This window comes from Suricata suricatta, chromosome 11, assembly GCF_006229205.1.
Source record: "Suricata suricatta isolate VVHF042 chromosome 11, meerkat_22Aug2017_6uvM2_HiC, whole genome shotgun sequence".
NCBI lineage: Eukaryota > Metazoa > Chordata > Mammalia > Carnivora > Herpestidae > Suricata > Suricata suricatta.
This window is the reverse complement of record NC_043710.1, coordinates 40,959,449-40,980,821: the sequence shown is the minus strand read 5'-3', so window position 1 is coordinate 40,980,821 and position 21,373 is coordinate 40,959,449. Positions and strand designations below refer to the sequence as shown.

The 21,373-nt window shown below is 36.5% G+C and overlaps 1 protein-coding gene across 1 annotated transcript; it reads left to right on the top strand.

Moving 5' to 3' along the window:
- Positions 1 to 2,209: 2,209 nt before the first annotated feature.
- C11H11orf58 (chromosome 11 C11orf58 homolog) lies at positions 2,210 to 14,925 on the top strand. The gene is made up of 5 exons (XM_029914832.1): positions 2,210 to 2,425; positions 7,619 to 7,702; positions 10,554 to 10,614; positions 12,302 to 12,411; positions 13,806 to 14,925. Exons 1-5 carry the CDS (start codon positions 2,363 to 2,365, stop codon positions 14,034 to 14,036), a joined length of 549 nt encoding a protein of 182 aa, XP_029770692.1. The 5' UTR covers positions 2,210 to 2,362; the 3' UTR covers positions 14,037 to 14,925.
- The last annotated feature ends 6,448 nt before the right edge of the window (positions 14,926 to 21,373 follow it).

The following is a 21,373-nucleotide window of genomic DNA, read 5'->3' as shown; positions in this document are numbered from 1 at the left end:
CATTAAATAACGTCATACTTCCCGTATCAATTCAAAAAAACTTGTTAACTACTCTGTGGTATGCATTGTGACAGAAGATACAGAAACTAAAAATTAAGATGGAATGGTCACAATCCTGAAGAACATATTTCAGAGTTCCACCTGGGACAGAGTATCTTCTTGTTTTTACAAAATAAGAAGGAAGGGTATTACTGTGCCATATATGAATTTCTATTGCACTAATATTTCATCCTTACCTATATAGCCTTCTGTATATGAAAGAGTAAAATCTGATAAAATGATCGTCTTTTTTATTTCCTATGTTTACTCTTTGGCTTGTGATCTTGATTTATGACAACTTGAAGATTTAGTCATCCAGGTGCCAACAATTCTGGTGAAGAAATAAAAGACAGGTTGCTAGCTCATTAAACTCTTCTGGCCTTTACCAATTTACATAAGAAGTATTTAGTAACTACTAACCTTATTGATAGTCTTTTTTTTTTTTTTAGCAGTTCCCAAGTTCCTATTCAGCCTCCCCATTTATTGATTTATAAAGCTAAGTTCTAAACTGTATATATTTATAGCCTGTCATACCTTTGGGATGTGAGCTTTAGTCCATACTAGACAATTCTGTAAATTAACTACAATTTCATTGTAATTGTCTTTACAAAATCTTTGTAGAATCAGTTAATATACAAAAGACTTTAATTCATAGTGAACAAAAATAACTACATCCTCCCAATATTTTTTTCTCCTCATGGACTTACTCTCCTCCTCCTTGATTTATGTTTAGTCTTACCACAGACCTAATTGATTAAGATGCCTTTGTCTGGTTATAAAATATGACCCTGAGGTTGGTTTTTTTTCCATATAATCCTAATTAGCATTGTTATTTCTTTGCTTTCAAAATAAAGGAGCAAAATTTGGATATATGACTGCATAAATTAAAGAACTCTCTTCCACTGGCCACAGTTCTGTAAATGGTACACGAATCATAGGAAATCTAGAATGGTAATACTATTTCTACACAGGCAGTCAAGTGAGGGTAATTGCTAAATTCAAAAGCTAATAATTAGGCAATTTCACAGGCTGCTCTCATCACCAAAATGCACCCTAGAGCTATACTGTCATATCACTTACTGATTTTTGCTTTTAAAAAAATTAAATTTTGTTCAAAGTCAGAAAGCTTCAGAGTAAGTAAGGACAAGGATCCTGACAGAATATTAGGGTTGAAGGCAGCCAAAGTCAGGTCTGGTCAAAAATGCAGATACCTTGATACTTAATGAATGAACGTCCAATATCTGAATAAAATCTTTAGATACAGCACTTTCTGAGTAGACTAGCGGCTGCTGGCGTCGCGGTGGGGCGGACATTTTGGGGTGAAGAAAATGTCTTGGAACTAGATAGAGGTGATGGTTGTACAACATTGCGAATGTACCAAAGGCCACTTAAAATTGTACACCTTAAAGCGGTTTTGTTACGTGAATTTCCCCTCAACAAAAAAGCTTTTACAAGAACATTAAAAGAGACAGGGCTTTCTGGCAGAAACGGATTCCATTTGGTGAAGGCCTCAAAGGTACAACGCCTAAATATCAACAGGGAGGGTCGCTCCACTGAGATGTGTGTACAGCTTACAGAATTCCCTCAGGTGGACCCTAGTTTCAAATCATAGCCAATTAAGTAGCACCATATTGAACTTATTTCCGTGAGAATGAGATAGCAAAATATTCGTAAGAATCTTCTAGAATGCCGCACGCCGGTCGCCTAGAAATCCCTTAAGAGCAATAGTGAACGCCAGGATAGAAACAGTAGAAGCCATTTTTTTTTTTAAGGTTAAGGTTTTCGTTGTGGGTGTACTGTCCGTGAGGATTCAATAATCTGCAAACGTTACATTTAAACCTCAGTGCTTAACTACGACAGACCCATCTATTAGTAGGGTAGCACATCACAGTGAAAACCGTCTTTCTGTGGTGACGAAGCCGCTAAGCCTCTTTCTGTGGCAACGAAGCTTTAAACGAACGCCGACCGCCATACCGATCTGCGGGAAAGCTCCCCCCACCAGCCCATGAAGGCGGAGCTTCAGGGGGCACTCCCGCCACACAGTGCGATCTGTGCCGCTGAGCTTTCTGGGAGTTGTAGTTTTAGTTTCCCCATCCATCGGTATCTTCTCGTCAATGTGGATTGAGCCGGAAAACTACAACTGCCAGAGTGCTCTGTAGTGGTGAGTAGCCGCCGCGGTGACGACTGTGGCGGAGAAGGCCTGGAGGGGCTCTGCATTCTGGAGTGGCGCTGCTTGGGCCCGCGGCGGGTTGCAGGCTGCTGGTGCCGGGGTTGAAGAGAACGGCGAGTGGGTTCGGCGTTTCCTGACGGGGTCTCAGCAACGATGAGTGCTGCCAGGGAGTCCCATCCGCACGGGGTGAAGCGTTCAGCCTCCCCAGACGACGATGTAAATAACAATGGCGGAGTGGATGAGGGTTGAGGCCTACTAAAGGCTGGGGTAGGCCGGGAAGGGTATATTAAGCAAGAGGAAGCGTCTGAGGTGGCCCGAAAGGGGAGGGCCGAGGGGGAGGAACCAGAAGAATGACTGCGAATGTCTCCCTTCCTTAATTGAGTGTCCGAAGGTTTGAAGAGGTCCACACCTTGAGAGCCAGAGACCTGCGTAGGAAGAGGGTTCCAGAAAGAAGTCCTAAGAGGGTCGAGAAGCTTATTTGGGGGGCTGATGGAGCTTCTCTGTCGGGCCTTTCTACTTAGGCTAGGGATGGCAAGATTCTCCCTGTTTGAGGTTTAAAATGCACCTGTGACAATGTCAAGATATGGGTGCACGTTTGGACAGATTTTCCGGCCGGAATTATTTTTGCAGTGTACTATTAAGAGTAAACGGAGAACAGTATTGAACCGAATATTGTACCAGGGGAGTAATTTCTTACTGACGCATGGTGGTGAGGTCTAAGATGTTGAGACCTAGAAGCCCATTTTGATTTCAACCACCTTTCTTCCCCGTCTGCCAACCCTAAGCTTGTCGGCTTAAATAGCAAACCATTCATTCCTTAAAGTAATCCATTAAATATTTACTGCTATACCAGGTGTTGGGAATTCAAAGATGAATAAGTACGGTGCTTATCCTGTCTTTTTGTATATTTGTCCCAGCTCTTAGCGCAGTGTCATGGAGACTGCAGTAAACGGAAAACTAGGTCCTTCGTACACTGTATAAACGCCATGGGAACGTTGATTGAGAAATTTGGGGGGCGGGGGGAGACGGTGGGCATCAAAGGCCATCTTTAATAATGATAAAAGGACACCTAGTTTTTTTTTTTCAGTTGTTTAAAGCGCTGTTAATTTCTGAATATGTAGAATTCCTTATTTCTATAGTGCAGTTCGATGCTTTTTATAATATCTTACTTGTGAACCATTAAGCTCACTAAAGACTACTGTTGTGTAAGTTGTAGCAAATGAGATGATGTTAAGACCCACCCCACTTTGGATGGGTGTTGGTGGTGTTACCACTGGAATACCAAGGTTCTTAAATTGAATTTAGCTCTGCAGAAAGATTAGTAATCAGTAAGTATTTGGGGATGTATAATTACATAGTGAAAGATTTATTCATACTCCATGTTCTTACCTGCTTCTGGCTTTAGGTCTTGTTAATACGGCAATCCAACACTTGTCAGGCATTTGTCTAAAGGCATTTCAGTAACCTGGGTGCCATTTTAAAAGCTATTACAGTGTTTTTCTCCTGGTATTTAACTGTGACTTGCTTCCCAGAATGTCAGGCACCTGTTTGCTAGACTCAGAGAAACAATCATTTAGCTTGACAGAAAACTCGATTTAGGTAATTTAACAAAGTTAAAGAGGTTAAGTAATTAACAACTTCTGTCTGATGGGATCAGTTTAAATGAGATGACCTTTAAGATCTTTTCCAATCTTATAAGCATTTTCCGTTGAAGGAGATAGTTATAGTTGCAATTTCAGATTAGGCCCTGCAACTGTAACACATTGCCTAAAAATGACTTTGTTGCTAATTTTATGTTAAAGTGCAATAGAGTCTTGATAGTGATTTTTTAAGTAAGTTTCGTTCATGTGAGTATTTACTGGTAATTGGGAGTTGTCTTTAAATACTTCTTTTAAAAATGTTTAAATATTTAAATACCAAATATGGAATTTAAAAATGTACTTTTGAAATACGTATCTAAATTGTAGAAGATCAACTAATTATAATTGAAGCTGTAGTTGGTCATCAATATCTAATGAACATCCATTGCATGTAAAAGATAAAGTTTTTTGCCTGCTTGACCTCACATATTAAATCGGGATAACAATACATTTTGAGAGATATTAAAAGTAGATATTAAACATGGAATCCAGCTTTAAGAAAATGCTGACAGTGTTAGAGACAGATTCTAAGAGTTACTAGGGTGTGTATTCAGGAGGAGGTAAATTGACTATAATTCTATAGTAAAAGGTATTAAGGGTAAAGAACTTAAAAATGGTTTCATTGGTTTGACTAAAGAAATGAAAGCTATTTAGGAAGTAGGCGGAGAGGGGAGGTTAATTGTAGTAACTGGTGGAAACCCTCTAAGAATGTATCAGGCACTGATGTGCTTTTGAGAATGCAGCACTTGGGCAAGGTACTGCTGGTGTATTAAGGTCTTTGAAAGGAAGAACCAGGACTTGATTGAAAAAAAAACATTAGGATTAGATATTGTAAAGGGTTATTTATGAAAGACATTGAAGATACTTGCTTTTTTTAATAGAAATAGTTCAGTACAGTTTTGGCTTTTAGACAGTTTTGTGTTTCCCTTGATTCCATAACTTGTATAACTGTAGTTCACAAACTACTTCCACATTTTCTGCCCCATTTGGTCATGTACAATATGATGTGGAAAGAGCCAAGAACTTTAGACAAGAGGATCAGAATAACTTAAACTTTTAAGTCCCTTTGTCTTAGTGTTACTTATTAAATGGATTCTTGAGAGAATGTAAGTGAACAGTCATCTGCAAGTTGTAAAATACTGCAATTCTTAGGTTTGTTATTCTTAACATAGTCTTTTAAAGAAGCTTCTTAATGTAGATAACAAGTGAAAACTAAGAAATTAAATGCCACGTCCAGGCTTACAGAGAGCAAGTGATAGAGTGAAAATCAGAACTTAAGTTTCACCAGTACTTTGCCTTTTATTTCTTAACTATGTTCAGCCAGAAATAGTTAAGAACTAACTGGCCTATAAAAAGATGTGAGTTGTTAGATGGAAAGAAGTAGAGATCTGCAAATTGGGTGGCCCAAATCATGAAACCATATAAGCTCCCAATCAAAAGGAATTTAGAACCACCAGTGAGTGTCCAGTGTTGTACAAATACTTTAACACTCATATCCTCAGAGAAATGGTTACCATTGTTTCTTTCATATTCTGTAAGTCTTCTACAGATAATTTCCAGAAGACAGCAAAAAACACTTTTTTTGAAAATTTTAATATGAATGTAACCATAGCAAACCCAAATTTTTACTACAGTTTCCTGATTTTTATGACATATTTATCCAAAATGGTTAGTTAGCATCCTCTGAATACAGCTGCTTGTTAATTGTGTGTAAAACTGGAACATATAATTTCAGATCTCAAATAATTTCTAATAGATTTTAGTTTTATTGTTTGTAGTTCTAGCCTTTGCATCCTCAAAAGATAATACTTTATGAATTTAAACTTTTGTGCTTGTAACTTTATGTTGAAAAGGGGGTTGTCATCTTTGCTCCATAACTGCAAAACATTTTCAATTTTAGATTATAAACTCAATTAGAACGATGAATCCAATGACTGTTTTCATTTCCACGTTCCTTCCAGTCATCTTTGTATACATATCTGCCTTCAGCAGTTTCAAATCCTATCAAGTAAATTTTGGTTACAAATACCATTAAAGATGAAACTCACATATTTTTAGAAAAACAGGATAGTCTAGGCTCTTACTGTACAGTATTGCAAAATGAAGTCCTTCCTCTTGAATGACCCTCTAGATAAGAATGCCATATTTTTTTGTCTTTACTCTCCTTCCCCCGTGCCTCCTACCCCCTTCTCTCCCCCCGCCCCCATTGTCTCTTACTGATTCCTGGGGTGGAGAAAAGTCATCTAGTGTTTCATCATCCAAATATTCATAGTCTAAGATTTTTGCATACACAGTTAATTTTGCCATTGTTTAGGGTACAGTACCTATCATTTTGCATTCATTTTATTCATCTAATAATTGTGAAATGACTTCTGTCAGTTTTTAGTTTTTACCCAGTTGCCATTAGTAGAAGTGAAAAATTCTGGACTCTTGACTGTGTCTGTGACAGCTAGAAGCATACAACAGAGGAGTGATGTCTTTTTGAAAGACAACACAATACTTTGGACAACATGAGAAAACTACTTTTTTTTTTGTTTTCTTAATTTAGTCATTTTTAGCATAGTTGGCAACAACTAATGAATCATAATGATTGTTTTATTTCAAAATATAGGGGGAAATGTCACCACAATTCCATAATTTTTAGATTTGTTAAAAGGCTCAACCAACCATTTGATAATTATAGGGTAGAATGAGTTTTACTGTTTTTTAAAATAAGTTTTCTGTTCTGAAGACCTTTAGGAAAGAATAGAAGTCTTTTTTTTCCATAATATTTTATTGTCAAATTGTTTTCCATACAACACCCAGTGCTCGTCCCCATAAGTGCCCTCCACCATCACCACCACCTCTTTTCCCCCTCCCCCTTCCCCTTCAACTCTCAGTTCATTTTCAGCATTCAGTAGTCTCTCAAGTTTTACATCCCTCTCTCTCCCCCGTGTTCTCCATTAGGTCTCTCCTGTTTTCCTGCCAGACCCATGAGTGCAAACATATGGTTTCTGTCCTTCTCTGCCTGGCTTACTTCGCTCAGCATGACATCCTCAAGGTCCATCCACTTTCCTACAAAAGGCCATATGTCATTCCCTCTCATTGCCATGTAGTACTCCATGGTGTATATATACCACATCTTCTTGATCCATTCGTCAGGTGATGGACATGTAGGCTAAGAAAGAATAGAAGTCTTAACATATCAGTCCTCACAAAAAACAGGAACTGCACAAAGTAGAAATGAAAACCTAAAATTGGGTCCATTAGATTCTGATGTTACACTGTTCTTAGAATATCACTAAAACCAAACTAACTTCAACTAACAACTGTGGCAGCCTCTGGGTTCAAAATCCTAGGTACTCTTGGGCCCCCTGCAAGGCTTTAGGGTAGTAGGTCTCAAAGTGTGGTCCCCACATCAACAGCATCATCATTACTTAGAAATTTGTTAGAAATCAAATCCTTGAGCCCCACCCCACACTGATCTAAAATTCTTTGGGTATAGCCTAGCAGTTTGGGTTTTAACACACCCTCCAGGTGATTCTAATAAATGCAGACTTTTGAGATTCAGAGCTCTGGCTGCAAAAGCACTAAAGGATTCTGCCTTGAGATAACAGAAAATGAGTATATTTAAATTTGAATGTGATGCATGTGCTTAACTTCCTAAGCAAAAAATAGTGAGCCCTTAAAAATGACAGGGAGAAAAAAAAAACCTTGGGAGTTATGGGTAGGCCTTAAATATTTAAGTATTTGTTATGCAAAAAAATTAATTGGCAAATTTCTTTTGCAGCTTGGATCTAGCAATTGGGAAGCAGCAGACTTAGGCAATGAGGAAAGAAAACAAAAGTTCTTAAGACTTATGGGCGCAGGAAAGGTAAGCCTCAAACAGTATGTGTGTGTGTTTTTAAGTCTTTTCTGTGCAAATAATGCCCTTATTTGTCTGTTGAATGAAGGAGACTGAATATAATTGGATCCCATTTTCCTGTTCTGCATAATTACTTTTGGCTTTGGGAGACACAGCTGACCTAACCAAGCACTTAAAATGTATACTATTTCTAAACCACTTCTAGGATTCTCAGTGCCATTGGGCAGTAAGTTTTAGAGACAGAGAACAGAGAAAAACCTTGGTTTGAGGAGACTTCAATGGAAGAAAGTTTATGATTTCCTGTTAGCCTAATGATTTAATAGAAGATATGTCTGGGGAAACCAAAATGGTAGTCTTTCATATTTCATAGCTCTCTCCAGCCTTTGAAGTAGTAACCAAGCTTTTATTAAAAATTTAATTTAAAAAATTTTTATTAATGTTTATTTATTTTGAAAGATAGAGTGCAAGCAGGGGAGAGGTAGAGAGGAGAGAATCCCAAATAGGCTCTGCACTGTCAGCGCAGAGCCTGATGTGGAGCTTGATCTGATGAACTAAGATCATGACCTGAACTGATATCAAGAGTCAGAAGTGCAACCAACTGAGCCACCAGGAGCCCCCAAAACTTAATTTTTAGAATTTTCAATATATTTTGAAATTTCTTTCAATTTATCACAGTAGACAATACAAGATATAGGTGCCAGGAAAACATAACCTATTGTGGAAAAAAACTGTTTTTGTTCCTACTAATAAGTTTTACATGCAAATACAGGTATTTCTAGGTATTTACTTTGCATAAGCAAGTAAATTTATTTTCTTAACATTGTCTCAAAAATCTTTCTACAAACCAAATGTGGATAAAATAAGAAAACTTTTCTCTTTGAAGCTCGTCAAAACTAAATTCTGTGCTTTGTTTTTGTTATTCGTAAGGAGATTCATTCATGTATTTTACCAGTTTTTTTATCCCCTCGTTGATGGACGCTTGGGGTTTTCCACTCTTCAGCTCTTATGAGTGGTATTGCTGTGGACACACATCTTCCTTGTTAACCAACACTTACCGGCTGTCTACTATCTGCCAGGTTTCATACTAGGTCATGGGGGTCACATAGATCAATAACACGTTTGAGCCATTGTGTAATAGAGGAAACCAGATAATTTATAAGAATTATAATTGCTATGAAAGAACTATGCACATAGTGCTGTGGAATCAACAGACAAGGGTAGCCAACTGCCTTGGTATAAGAAAGCATCCTAGCAATAGAATTGATGAAAGAAAGAGGAGTTAGCCAGCCTAGAAAAATGGGAGGTCAGGGTAGGGAGAGAGAGTGCAACACAGTAAGACCTATACAAGGATTCATTTCTGTAATATCAATCCAGATTTCCCAATAATTTTGTAATTTATTGAGGTGCCTGGGTGGCTCACTCAGTTAAGCATCTAACTCTTGATTTTTGGCTCAGGTCATGATCTCATGATTCATTGAGCTTGAGCTCCACATTGGGCTCTGTGCTGACAGTGCAGAACCTGCTTTGGATTCTGTCTCCCCGTCTCCCTGCCCCTCTCTCACTCACATGTACACTCCCTCACTCCCTCTCAAAAATAAACATTAAAACTTTTTTTCAAATTTGTGATTTGTCCTAGAAAGTAATCTGAAGTTTCTCTTGATTCATTTAAATAAAATATTTGCTAAGAGTATGTAAAGTAATAATTTAGGGGGCATACTCAACCTAGTAGAATGAAAGTACTTAGGAAGAATACCCTAACATAAAGTGTGTGAAGTTTAGCTACCCGTAGTCAACTATATCTCATTGAAACTCGGGAGAAGGAGGAACAAAACAGACAATTAAAAAAAGAAGAAATTTGGCTACCAATATATTAACTCTTTAGCATATGTTAAATGCTTTCTTAGCAAGGCCAAGATTAGAGCTTTGACCTTGTATACAGGCTGTTTATAGATTTATTGTTTTGTGGCCACAGAGTATATTTATATTCCTAAGCCTACCCAGCTACCATGAGTATTTTACTGATCACAGGGAGAACCAACTGAGAGAAAGTATAAATAGACCAGTGCACTACTATCCTCATCCTCAGATAACTTGATGCATTATATATTTTTAAATCTTGTTAATGGGGGTGTCTTTTGCAATCTAAAGAAGCACTAGAGTGAGTCATTGATTTATATGAATTATAAAGTGTGGATTGTACCTGGTAATTGAGAGTAATTATGTAGCCTGATAATTAGTAACATTGAATGAGGATATATTTTTATGTCTTATAGAATTAAATTGGTTTAAATTGTTCTTTTTGACAGTATTGGGTATTTATTATAGTCCAATAATAGCTGGCTATTTGGTTGATATGTTACAGTGATATTTTGTGTATTTTAAAGATCACTTTGTTTATTAGAAGTCTATCAATTACTTCATATTTATATAGCTAAGTAATTTCATTTGCTTTTTCTCTACGAGATATACCTGAGCATCAGAAAGAGGAGGTGGAAGAGTTAAAGCAACTCATTTAATTGGCCTTTGAGGACAGAAAATCTTTATATTGACTCAGTTTTTTAGTTATCTATCCTGTTTGAAATTCCAGCATGATCTCAACATACTTTGTACTTCCTTTCTCTGCTCTGTGTATTTGTTTTAATGACACAACTTTCTAACATTCTATAATTTGCTTGTTGATTTCATTTCCCCTCCTTATCTCTATCTTTGCTAGAATGTAAGTTCCATAAAGGTGAGCATCTCAGTTCTTTTCCTTGCTCTGTCCCAGAAGCCTGGAATAGTGTTGGGCACATAGTAGACACTCACTAATTATTATAAATTAGTGGTCTCAAATTCTAGTATATTTTCTATTTTCTTATAGAAAGAACATACTGGTCGTCTTGTTATAGGAGATCACAAATCAACATCTCACTTCCGAACAGGTAAGAAAGTAAAATATAATTTAAGAGGTAATGCTAGATTTGGAATATGAAATATTTGTATGTATTTCAGAATATTCTGGCTTCTATAAGTCAGGATATTCTGACTTGTATAGTTGTATTAACAATTAAAATATTAGAATTGGCAATGTATATGTAAAATGTGTATGACATGTAACAGTTAGCATATACTTTAATTTTTAAAGATTTGAGAGTATATATCAATGATATTCTAACCAAGAAACTTTATTCTGTCTTCATTTTTACTGATTAATAACATGTTTTAGTTGTAGTGAGGTTTTATGCATGATTGTACCAACTATAAATTATTTAACATACTGTGTTATATATAGTTGGCATATTAAACTGGTTTTAATTGTTTTTTTTAATAGTTTATTGCCAAGTTGGTTTCCATATAACACACAGTGCTCTTCCCCACAAATGCCCCTCCCCATGACCATCATGAACTGGTTTTGAATTTATTCACTAAGTTTTATTTTGAAATCCTTAAAGCCTAAAGAAATTAACTTTTTAATTTTAGAGGAAATACTTTTAAAATAAAAACTAAAATGAAGAGTTTGGATTTGAATTCAGGCTGCTGACAAATGAAATTTTCTCCTACTTAAAATTGACCCTAATGTTGGACATTATTAATAACAGGGCATAATGACCTGGATCATATTTAACAAATCTTCCAGTTAAATTATTTAAATTAACTTTATACTGACCTAGAATATGTAGCACGTTTTTGAAAATTAATCAGTTTTTCATTTTTCTAATGTTAAACAATTCTTTTAAATTGATTTGCATTGCTAGGAAAAGTAAAAAGAATCCCTGAGCTTTGTAGAATGGAAACTATTTAACTGCTTCATTTATTCTTTTAAAATTGTGGAATTTATTAATAAAAATACAAGCACTACCATTTATGATTAAAATTAAATTTTTCATATTTACAAATATAAATGGCATACTCAGAAAGCTTTGATGGCATTAGTAATGCTCTGGTTCTTGAGTACTAAGTTCATAAGTAATTTGTTTAGTATTCTTCATAATTTGCATAAGCCCCAGTATATGTAAAAATAATATATCAAATGGTATGTAATAATAACAAAATTTTAAACAAGTTTATGTTGCTTCAGTAAACTGATATGTAAGAAAGTAGAGCCATTACAGTGTCATTTTATTTAGCCATTCTCTAAACAGTTGCCTGCCTTTTTATTGTTTCTATTCAAAGACGGAAGCTTTTGTTTGTTGGTTTTTTTGAATGTGGGGGAAAACTCTATCTTTCAAGACAAGAGTTATTAGACCATAAATAAACTATAAAACATTTAAGGCCCAAAGTTCTTAGTAATTAATAATTACAACATATGAACTTCAGGCAGTTTCGAGACTCTTGGGTCTGGTTTAAGTTATCACATTAAAAATATTAAATTTTTCATCTTTTATAAACACTTTTGTAGTTCAGAGGGTTGGTTACTAAAATAGTAATCATAAATACATCTTACAATTATTTTATGCCTATTAGGTAACTATCTATGATATAGAGAAACCTATCCACAAAATTCATTGTAAAATTAGTCACAGAGAAATCAGCCCTGAATATAATAGCATCTGTCATATGGGTTTTTTGTGTAATCAAATGTTTTTATTAATTTGACTGAAACATAACCAAAGTACACTGGACATGCAGGGGAAGAAGACAAGAAAATTAATGAAGAACTGGAGTCTCAGTATCAGCAAAGTATGGACAGTAAATTATCAGGAAGATATCGACGACATTGTGGACTTGGCTTCAGTGAGGTAGTAATTAACATTTTCTTTAAATGGGAAGATAATTTCTAAATTGATATCTATTTCTGCTGGGTTATTCTAGCAATTAAGAATCTCATGTAGAAAGCTTTCTTTATACAGATACTTAATTTTCTGTATGTCCAAATAGGTCTTTGTAGATAATGAGAAGAAATACTTTTGAGAGTTTTACAAATGTTTTCTGATAAAGTTAACTGTAAATTCTGCTTAAATACATCAGGGAATATCTTTAATAAGCATGACCAACATAAGTTAGGGGAAATATTTCCTGTAAATACTAGTTTAGATGAGTTCTTTCTCTGTTTTGTTGATTTTTTTTTTTTTTTTTTTTTTTTTTTTAGTGTTTATTCTGAGAAAGAGAGACAGTGTGAGAGGGTGAAGGGCAGAGAGAAAGGGAGACACAGAATCTGAAGCAGGCTCCAGGCTCCGAGCTGTCAGCACAGAGCCTGACGCGATCTTGAACCCACAAACTGTGAGATCATGACCTGAGCCAAAGTCAGATGCTTAACGACTGAGCTGCCAGGCACCCCTCTTACTCTGTTTTCTAAGTGATCCTTATCATATTATAACTACAAGCTAACTAATTCAAAGTAATATCATGTGTAAAACATTGATAACTTTTTTACATTTCCTTGAGTCAGTGGTTAACTTGCCTTATTTACTTAAAAAAAAATTGTTTCAGGAAGATATAACTGCTTTCAAACTAGGGGAATGGGAACAGGCCTTCAGAGCTGTTTCTTTTTTTTTTCTTTTTTCTTTCTTTCTTGTTTGTTTGGTTTGTTGTTGTTGTTGTTGTTGTTTTTGAAAGAGCAAGAATCTTAAGCAGGCTCTGCACTGGGTGCAGGGCTTGATCTCCCAACTCTTGAGATCATGGCCTGCGCCAAAATCAATAGTTGGATGTTTAACTGACTGAGCCACTCAGGCATGCTGTTCAGAGCTGTTTCTTAAAATAAAATCCTACTTAAGTCCTAATGTGTGAAACATGGCAATGCTTGAGTCCTTGGGTCTTTACTTGGCAGCCTGTGATCGTAATATGGTCTTAGAACTTGATTTTAGGGGCGCCTGGATGGCCCAGTCAGTTGAGTGTCCAACTTCGGCTCAGATCATGATCTCACAGTTCATGGGTTCAAGCCCCGTGTCAGGCTCTCTGCTGGCAGCTCAGAGCCTGGAACCTGCAACCTGCTTCCGATTCTGTGTGTCCCTCTCTTTCTGCCCCTTTCTGCTCATGATCTGTCTCTCAAAAATAAGTAAGTGTTAAAAACAACAACTTGGTTTTAATGGCTAGGGAGTGGGCCATTTTAAGACAATGACAAAAATGAGGGTCTTTCCCAACTTTTGTCCTGGGTAATTGTATTTAAGAAGAGCCTTTTGGTTGATGTTCGTAGGTAGAAGATCATGATGGAGAAGGTGATGTAGCTGGAGATGATGATGATGATGATGATTCACCTGATCCTGAAAGTGCAGATGACTCTGAAAGTGATTCAGAGTCAGAGAAAGAAGAATCTGCTGAAGAACTCCAAGCTACTGAGCACCCTGATGAAGTGGAGGATCCCAAAAACAAAAAAGATGCAAAAAGCAACTATAAAATGATGTTTGTTAAATCCAGTGGTTCATAACTCCCAAACACTTAGTTCTTTGTATTAAAAGTAAGCCTTATTGTTATAATGCACAGTGGAGGACTGCTTATAGAGCACAGACCTTTGTATTATAATTTTTAAAAAGGCCCTTTTAAATAATTACAAAGAGTATTTGCTTTCAGATGCCATGGATTACACTTTTATGGGCATGACTATTAACCATTTTTGTAAAGAGTAAGAGTTGTATAAAATAAGAAATAAATACAATACTCAATTTCCTTTCATATTAGCATCATCAAACCTCTAATCTCACCTTTTTACCCCTTCAAATAATTATGGGGGAGATACTTTTTTGTGATAGCTGTTTCATCTTTTTTGTTCCTTCATATTTTTCTTAGAAGAAGTTTATCTGATACTGTAATGTGTTCATGAAAAATACTCAGTTATTATACTTTGTTGTAGTAGAACTATTCATCATGGATAATTCTGCTGCCAGTAACAATCTAAATTGTTTGCAAAAGATTAGGTACTTACTTTACTCTTACTGATTCAGCTCTACTCTGTTGGACCAAAGCAACATGAGAGCAAATACTTCACACTGGTCAAGATGGAGTTGCAACTATCATACATTTTGGAATGTTATGATCCCAAGCAGTCTTTATATAATTTGAATTACATTGTATGTTAGATTTTTGATAAATTTGGCCAATTTTTACAGAAGAAATTATTTCTCTGATTATTTGGTCCTGTTTAGGAATATGTAAAACTGGATTTTTTTTTTTAAGGTAATATGTGACCAAAGTTAATTTTCTTCCTAAGGCCTCAATAAAGAAAAGCAGTTTCCCATATTTGGTTTGTGATACCTTTATCCTCATTATCTAAAAATGAGGAATAGGCTTATTAAAGAAGCTCAAAGAAATTCTCTTTATTTTATCCCAATGCTGTTATCTCATTATCAAATTACTGGACAGTAGTATTGCTTTCTGGTTTTGTTGCTGCTTCTGTGGGAGTAAGACTAGAATCTTCTGACTGGTGTCATGTGGTTGATCTGTATAGCAGACTGACAAACTGCATTATGGGCTAGTCAATGATCTTTGAATAATTGGGTCCAAAATATTTTTAAGTAACATGTCCAGAAGCTTGAGTCAAACCTGTTGGGTGAATTTTTATATATCTAGGTATGTAAGTATACGTTTGATGTGTTGGATTTAAGAAAAATTCCTATGTCACTTTGAAATTTAAAATATTAAGAGTGTAGCAACTAGAACAGGTGATAATTGGTTTATGCAGTCTGTTCATAGATCAGACCCCCAACCTTTGGCTTTTGATTTTACTTAGTTCTTATATTGTTTTATAACAGGTGCTACCCTGTATGGTAAAATATCAAGTCGGTGGGTAGTAGACAGGATATATGACATCTAATAGATACTTGGTTTGAATACATTTGGCTTTATTCAAATTTCAGTTGGCCACAGATTTTTTTCTTAAGTTTACTTGAGTGCGTGAGAGCGTGAGCGTGTGAGCCGGAGAGGGGCAGATAGAGAGGGAGAGAGAATCTCAAGCAGGTTCCACACTACGAGCGCAGAGCCTGATGCAGGGCTCTGTCTCAGGACCCGAGCCAAAATCAAGAGTCAAATTCTTAACCAACCACCCAGGCATCCCTCCCTGCCACAGATTTTCAAATGTCTAGTTGCTAGGGTAGCTTATTACAATTAAGTAGTAAATGAAGGCTCATTTATGTTTAAGAATAGAAGAGGGAGGAATGAGTATTATGTTTTAAGGAGGATTTTCATCAATTTATTGTTTAAAAATACTGGGTTACATCTTGATCCTTAATATGTAAATAGATAGAAGAGCTGTCTTCTAAAATAACCACACTGGAAGACCTTGTCCAAGTAGGGAAATTCTTATTCCAATTCATATTATTATTGCACATTTACATAATTGAGGGTTGGAATAAATTTAGATCTGCTGGTCCATATGGCCTAGAGTCCCCACAGTCTTTTAAGCATGAATATCAGGGTTGTGTTTTTTCTCCTGAGTTTAACAAAGTCGGGAAAAAATCTTAATGGAAGACCTGCCACGCCATCTCGATATTCCTACTGAAGCATCATGTGAGAAAATACAAATTATTTTTGTGCAGTGAAAGACTATTCAAAAGTTTAATGACAGATTTGCCCTGTCATTGATAACTTCTTACCTGACATAAACTCCCAAGTGTTTACCTAATATGCCAATGATTTAACAGCCTTTTTATTGATGTCTTTCAGGAACACAATTTCCAATTTTGTGTGTATTAATAGGTAAAAGTCTTCAAATCCGTGGTTTTTTAAACCTAGAAGAAATGAAGTTACAGAAGAAATTCTGTATTTTCCTGATTAAACAATAGTTTGAGAACAGAAAGGTCACATTCTTTGAGTAAATCTTGAGGAAATAATTTTCAACTACCTGGTTAACTTCAGTGACCACTTACAGGGCTTTGGTTCCATTACTTTGTCTCCATGACAACCATAACTTCTTACCTGACATAAACTTCTCCCAAGTTTATGCTCCCTAGGTGCTTCCAATATCTATAAACAACTTGTGAAGTCACTAATTTAGTAATTACCTCTGATCATGACAGTTCATTCCTTTACACTTGTTCAAATTAGGTCATTGTCATTCTGTTTTCACTTTCATAAGCGCTGTCTAGATTTTCAATTGGTCTATCAATTCAATATCAGTTACCAGTATCCTAAATAATCTCCACTCATACCTTCCTGGATACTTGTCTACCCTAGATATATCCAATCCTCTACGAAGTATTTCTGGAGAAGACCAACTGCACAAACCAGTATTACTAAAATGTTAACTGGCCTCAACACTGCATGGGTAATCACTACTTCTTTGTCTAGTCAACTTTTCTCCTGTTTTCTTAATGATTGTTTAAAACCTCTATTCATAAACTTGTAACCTCTTTTCTCCTTCATTCTTAACATGTCCTTGCCTTCTAGCTTACATAAGAAATAGATTTTATCAGGCAAAAATCCCTTCAAGTTCTGCCTTAAGTTCACTATCATGGAAAAGGTCCACTGCTTTAGGTCACAGCCCAGCTCTACCACCATAGTGAATACACTGAGTGACCTTGGGCATAACTAGATCTCTGGATTGCCTTTCCCGGTCTGTAAAATGAGGATAACAATAGCAACTACCTTGCATGTTACTGTAAGAATCTGATAAAAAGATGTTAAATGCTTTTTCACCCTGGAAGTATTCAGTGCTCAATAAATATTAGCTATAGTTAATTGTTTGCATCTTCTTATGAACCTAGTACTTTTTATTATCTTCCTTTGAGTCTTCAACCTCTCCCTTAATCTGTTGGCCCATTTCTGTCAATATGTACCCTCCAGTATTAACCTATTTTAATTGTCCCTAGATGATATATACATGAGCTGTTGTAATCCTATCTCCTGCCTTCCACATCCAATTTTAATAACTTGCTTCTGTTACTGTCTTCCTCCCTGCCATTCTCTCCCTCAATTCATTTCAGTGTGGTTTCTACCTAAACATGGCACAATTGCTTTGAAAACTACTTTCATCAAATAATTCTCATCTTCCTAAAACATGGACTTTTCAACTAATTCCTTTCTTGACTTGTTAGCAGTACTTGGCATTGTTAACCAGCAGTCTTCAGATGAATATTCACTTCTGGGGTACATGAAGGGGTTCAGCAAAATCCCTTTTTATACATCCACATGTTCTTGTTCCTAAATTGACCTCTCAAGACTCCAAACAAAGGGACAGTTTGAAATATTGTTGATATTGAGGCCTGAATCAAGTCAGGTAGTTTCCAGTTCTATGCCTTCAATAAAATTAGAGAGTTAAAGTGAATTGTCAGCTGATTTACTAAAAATGCATTTTGATGAAAGATCACTATGATGTTTGACCTAGATTCCAAGAGGACTGAGTTTCTAAAAGTTTCTAAAACCTATTACTGACTCTTCATGTGTGCAGGGTTTCTCAGTGCTTTCATCTATAAAAATAGAAAATAGAAATTTTCTCCTGTAGGAATTCCCAATTATGTGCATGTTGCATTTCCTATCTCCATGTCACTTTTATTTTTAATCCATATTTTCTATTTCCCCTTATTCTGAGTGGAGCACTGTATATTCTATCATTCCAATTTTATATTCATCTTTGTATATTGTAATTTTTTTCCTGAGTTCTGTCAGCTCACATTTCATTGTTTCATCATATCCTCTTATATTTCTGATGTCTGCTCTTATTGTATAGAGATAAGGTTATCATGAAATGTTTGATCATAAGTCTCAACTAGTTTGAGGCATTATTTTTTTTGGTGCTTTTCATCTACTGTCTATTTTTCTTGATCTTTTCCTCTCTATTGTAATATCCTTATACAAAGTCTGTGCTAGTTCTTTATTTTCTCAACTGCAAATATTTACTGATCACCTACTATGTGTTGGGTACTGTTCTAGCCACTGGGAGTACAATGGTGAACAAAATCAGTCCCCACTTTAATGAAGCCTACATTCTGATGGAGGGGTAACACAATAAACATATCAGATGGGATAAATATTAAGAAAACAGGGTAAAGGGATGCACTGAAAGTAATTAAATAAGCTCGGGGCCACAAACCATTGTGAGATGAGTTCAGAGAGAGCAGTAAGGAATGAGATCAATAGGCATGGTATGAACTTTGGATTTTATCTGAGAGGATACTGGAGAGAGTTTTTTTATTAGAGTGACACAATCTAATGTAGCTTAGGCAGCTGTGTTTGGAAGAAATACTGTAGTCAAATGTTAAAATGGAGAACACAGTTATGAAATCACTGCAACACTCTAGGTGTGTACAGGAACTTAGAGTGGTAATGATGACGGTAATGAGAAATCAATTGTGGATGTATTTTGAAAGTAGAGCCAGTAGTATTTGCCAGAAGACGATATAGCATGTGAGAGGGGTCAAGAATGAGTTCATGGAAGAATGGAATTTCTCTTTACCTACGTGAGGAAAATGGATTATTCATTTTTAAATTTGGTTCTTCCCAGGTATTTGTAGGATTTTCATATGGAAGAGGGGACAAGCTAGCAGATTTTTTTTCATGATCCAGAGTTATGTGTGTGAACGAACCCCTCTAGCCCTGCCAATGAAGATCACAAACTACAGAAGAGGGCTCTTCCCTGCCCCTCTAACAGACCGCTCCTGCAAATAGCCTCGCCTTAGAGAGGACACTAGCGAGGTTTCTCAGATCCTGCAGAAGCAAGCATTTTCCTGTATTCCCATTGGATATTCACGAATTTTCAACTCTTTCATCCATTTGAGAGTTACAAGTTTCAACTGTCTCCTAAGTTTGTTGTTTGCAGTTCCTCTTCCCATTCTCCTTATTGCTTTTGGGTGATTTCCAAAAGAAGAGAGAAATGACTTCACTCTTCTGTATCCAAACTGGAAGTACACATTAACTTATCACACTCAAATTATTGCTTCAATCCCCACCCCTTAGTTTGATTTAGGAACTTCAACTCCCCACCCCACTCTCAGAAAGCATTCCACAATTACTTTTGGCACAGGATAAATCAGAGGAATACGTGTGTGCTCCCCACAAGGTGTGCCCCTGACCGATACCCAGCAATGCTTTCCCTGTTCTTCCCATCTCCCCAGACTGCTGCTCACTGCCCTCAGTACTGCTTCAAGGAGTCTACCTTGCTCTGCTGAAAATAATGCCATTACCACTACCAAGATGCTGTCTCCTAAGGCTGAATTCATATGGAGACACTCTGCCTACCACTCTTTAGATTATGTGAAGCCATTTCCAAAAGGATTGTTAGAAATAAACGATCAGTCCTGAAAACTGAAGCTTACAGTTAATGGAATAAACATGAAACTTACCTTCAAGCTCCCAAACAGGAAGCCTTTCCTTTCAAAGCCAAAGGAAAACATAACCCATGGTCTCTAGTTAAACTGGTTATGTGCTTTCTTTTATAAACCAGACTACTAGTATTTAACTTCCAAATGGAACTTTATTTTAATTTTTTTATTTTCTATCCTTAAAAAAAATTATTTTAGAGAAAGCGCTAGCAGGGGAGAAGGCCAGAGGGAGAGAGAGAATTCCAAACAGACTCCACACCCAGTGCACTATCCAACGCAGAGCCCAATCCCATGACCCTGGGATCATGACCTGCGCTGAAATCAAGAGCCAGATGCCCAACGACTGAGCCACCCAGGCGCCCCAAGTTCTAAATGAAACTTAACCATGTGGATCATTCTTGTCTGGAGTCTTAGACCAGTTGTTGTTCCCAACCAGGAGGGATTTTGCCTCCCAAGGAACATTTGGCATTGTCTGAGGATAATTGTTTATTGCTACTGGGAAGTGCTACTAGTATTTAGTGGGTAGAGACCAGGATGCTGCTACATATCTTATAATGTACAGGACACACCCCCACAACAAAGAATTATCTGGTCCAAAATGTCAGTGTTGAGATGGGGAAATGATACCCGTAAATCCAGGTAGATGGGCTTCTGCCTTGGGACCATGTCTTAGAGGGCCCTGCATATCACAAATACCTTTATATCAGAGAGCATGTGGGTGCCATTATCACTCAGAATCTGCCACTGAGGGCTAGCATAGTGCAGCCTAAAACCTTAAATATTTAACCTCGTGACTAGAAAATCATCCACATATCTTGCCTTTTGTCCTTAAAACAAAAGGTGACTATGTCCAAATTCCATGATGGTTTGTGGGTTTTGCCACTGCTAATTTCAGAGACAGACACTGCTTCAGAGTACAGGAGAATTTGAGTAGCAAAAGCATTTCAGTAAGAGAAAGACTAATTGATTTGTCAAATCCTTCTCTTGCATAATGAGGTATTGTTTCCTAGCAGGAAAATAAGAGTAAAAAGAGCTAGCATTCATACAATTATATAAATCCCTTAATGAGAAAATAAAATATGGGAAAAATCAACCTTTAAAGAGATAAAAGACTCTCCTCAAACTAACAAAAGATATCTATTCACAGATTTGAGATCTCTATATTCCAAAGTGGATAAAGACAAACTCACATCTAGGCATATTCTAGTAAAAGTGTTGTGAACCAAAAAGACAAAAACAAAAGTGCAGAGAAGACACATTATCCTTAAGGGCCCAAATAAGCTAGTTGAATTTTCAACATAAACAAAAGCAGCTGGAACACGATGTAATACCTTCAAAACGCTGGCAACAAATCCCCTCCCCCCCAAACAACAACAACAACAACAACAAAAACCCAAAAAACAAAAACAAAACAAAAACATCCACCGACTTAGAATCTTATCCCCAGTGAAAATATCCTTCAAGGGTAAAAGTAAAGAAATTTGTGTTGGCCAACCCACACAGGGCTTCTGAT

Excerpts from the sequence above, each read along its gene's own strand:
- C11H11orf58 (XM_029914832.1), top strand. The coding sequence starts at position 2,363 with ATGAGTGCTGCCAGGGAGTCCCATCCGCACGGGGTGAAGCGTTCAGCC. Across the intron at positions 10,615-12,301 it reads AACATCTCACTTCCGAACAG|GGGAAGAAGACAAGAAAATT; the intron begins GTAAGAAAGTAA and ends CTGGACATGCAG. Across the intron at positions 12,412-13,805 it reads GTGGACTTGGCTTCAGTGAG|GTAGAAGATCATGATGGAGA; the intron begins GTAGTAATTAAC and ends TGATGTTCGTAG.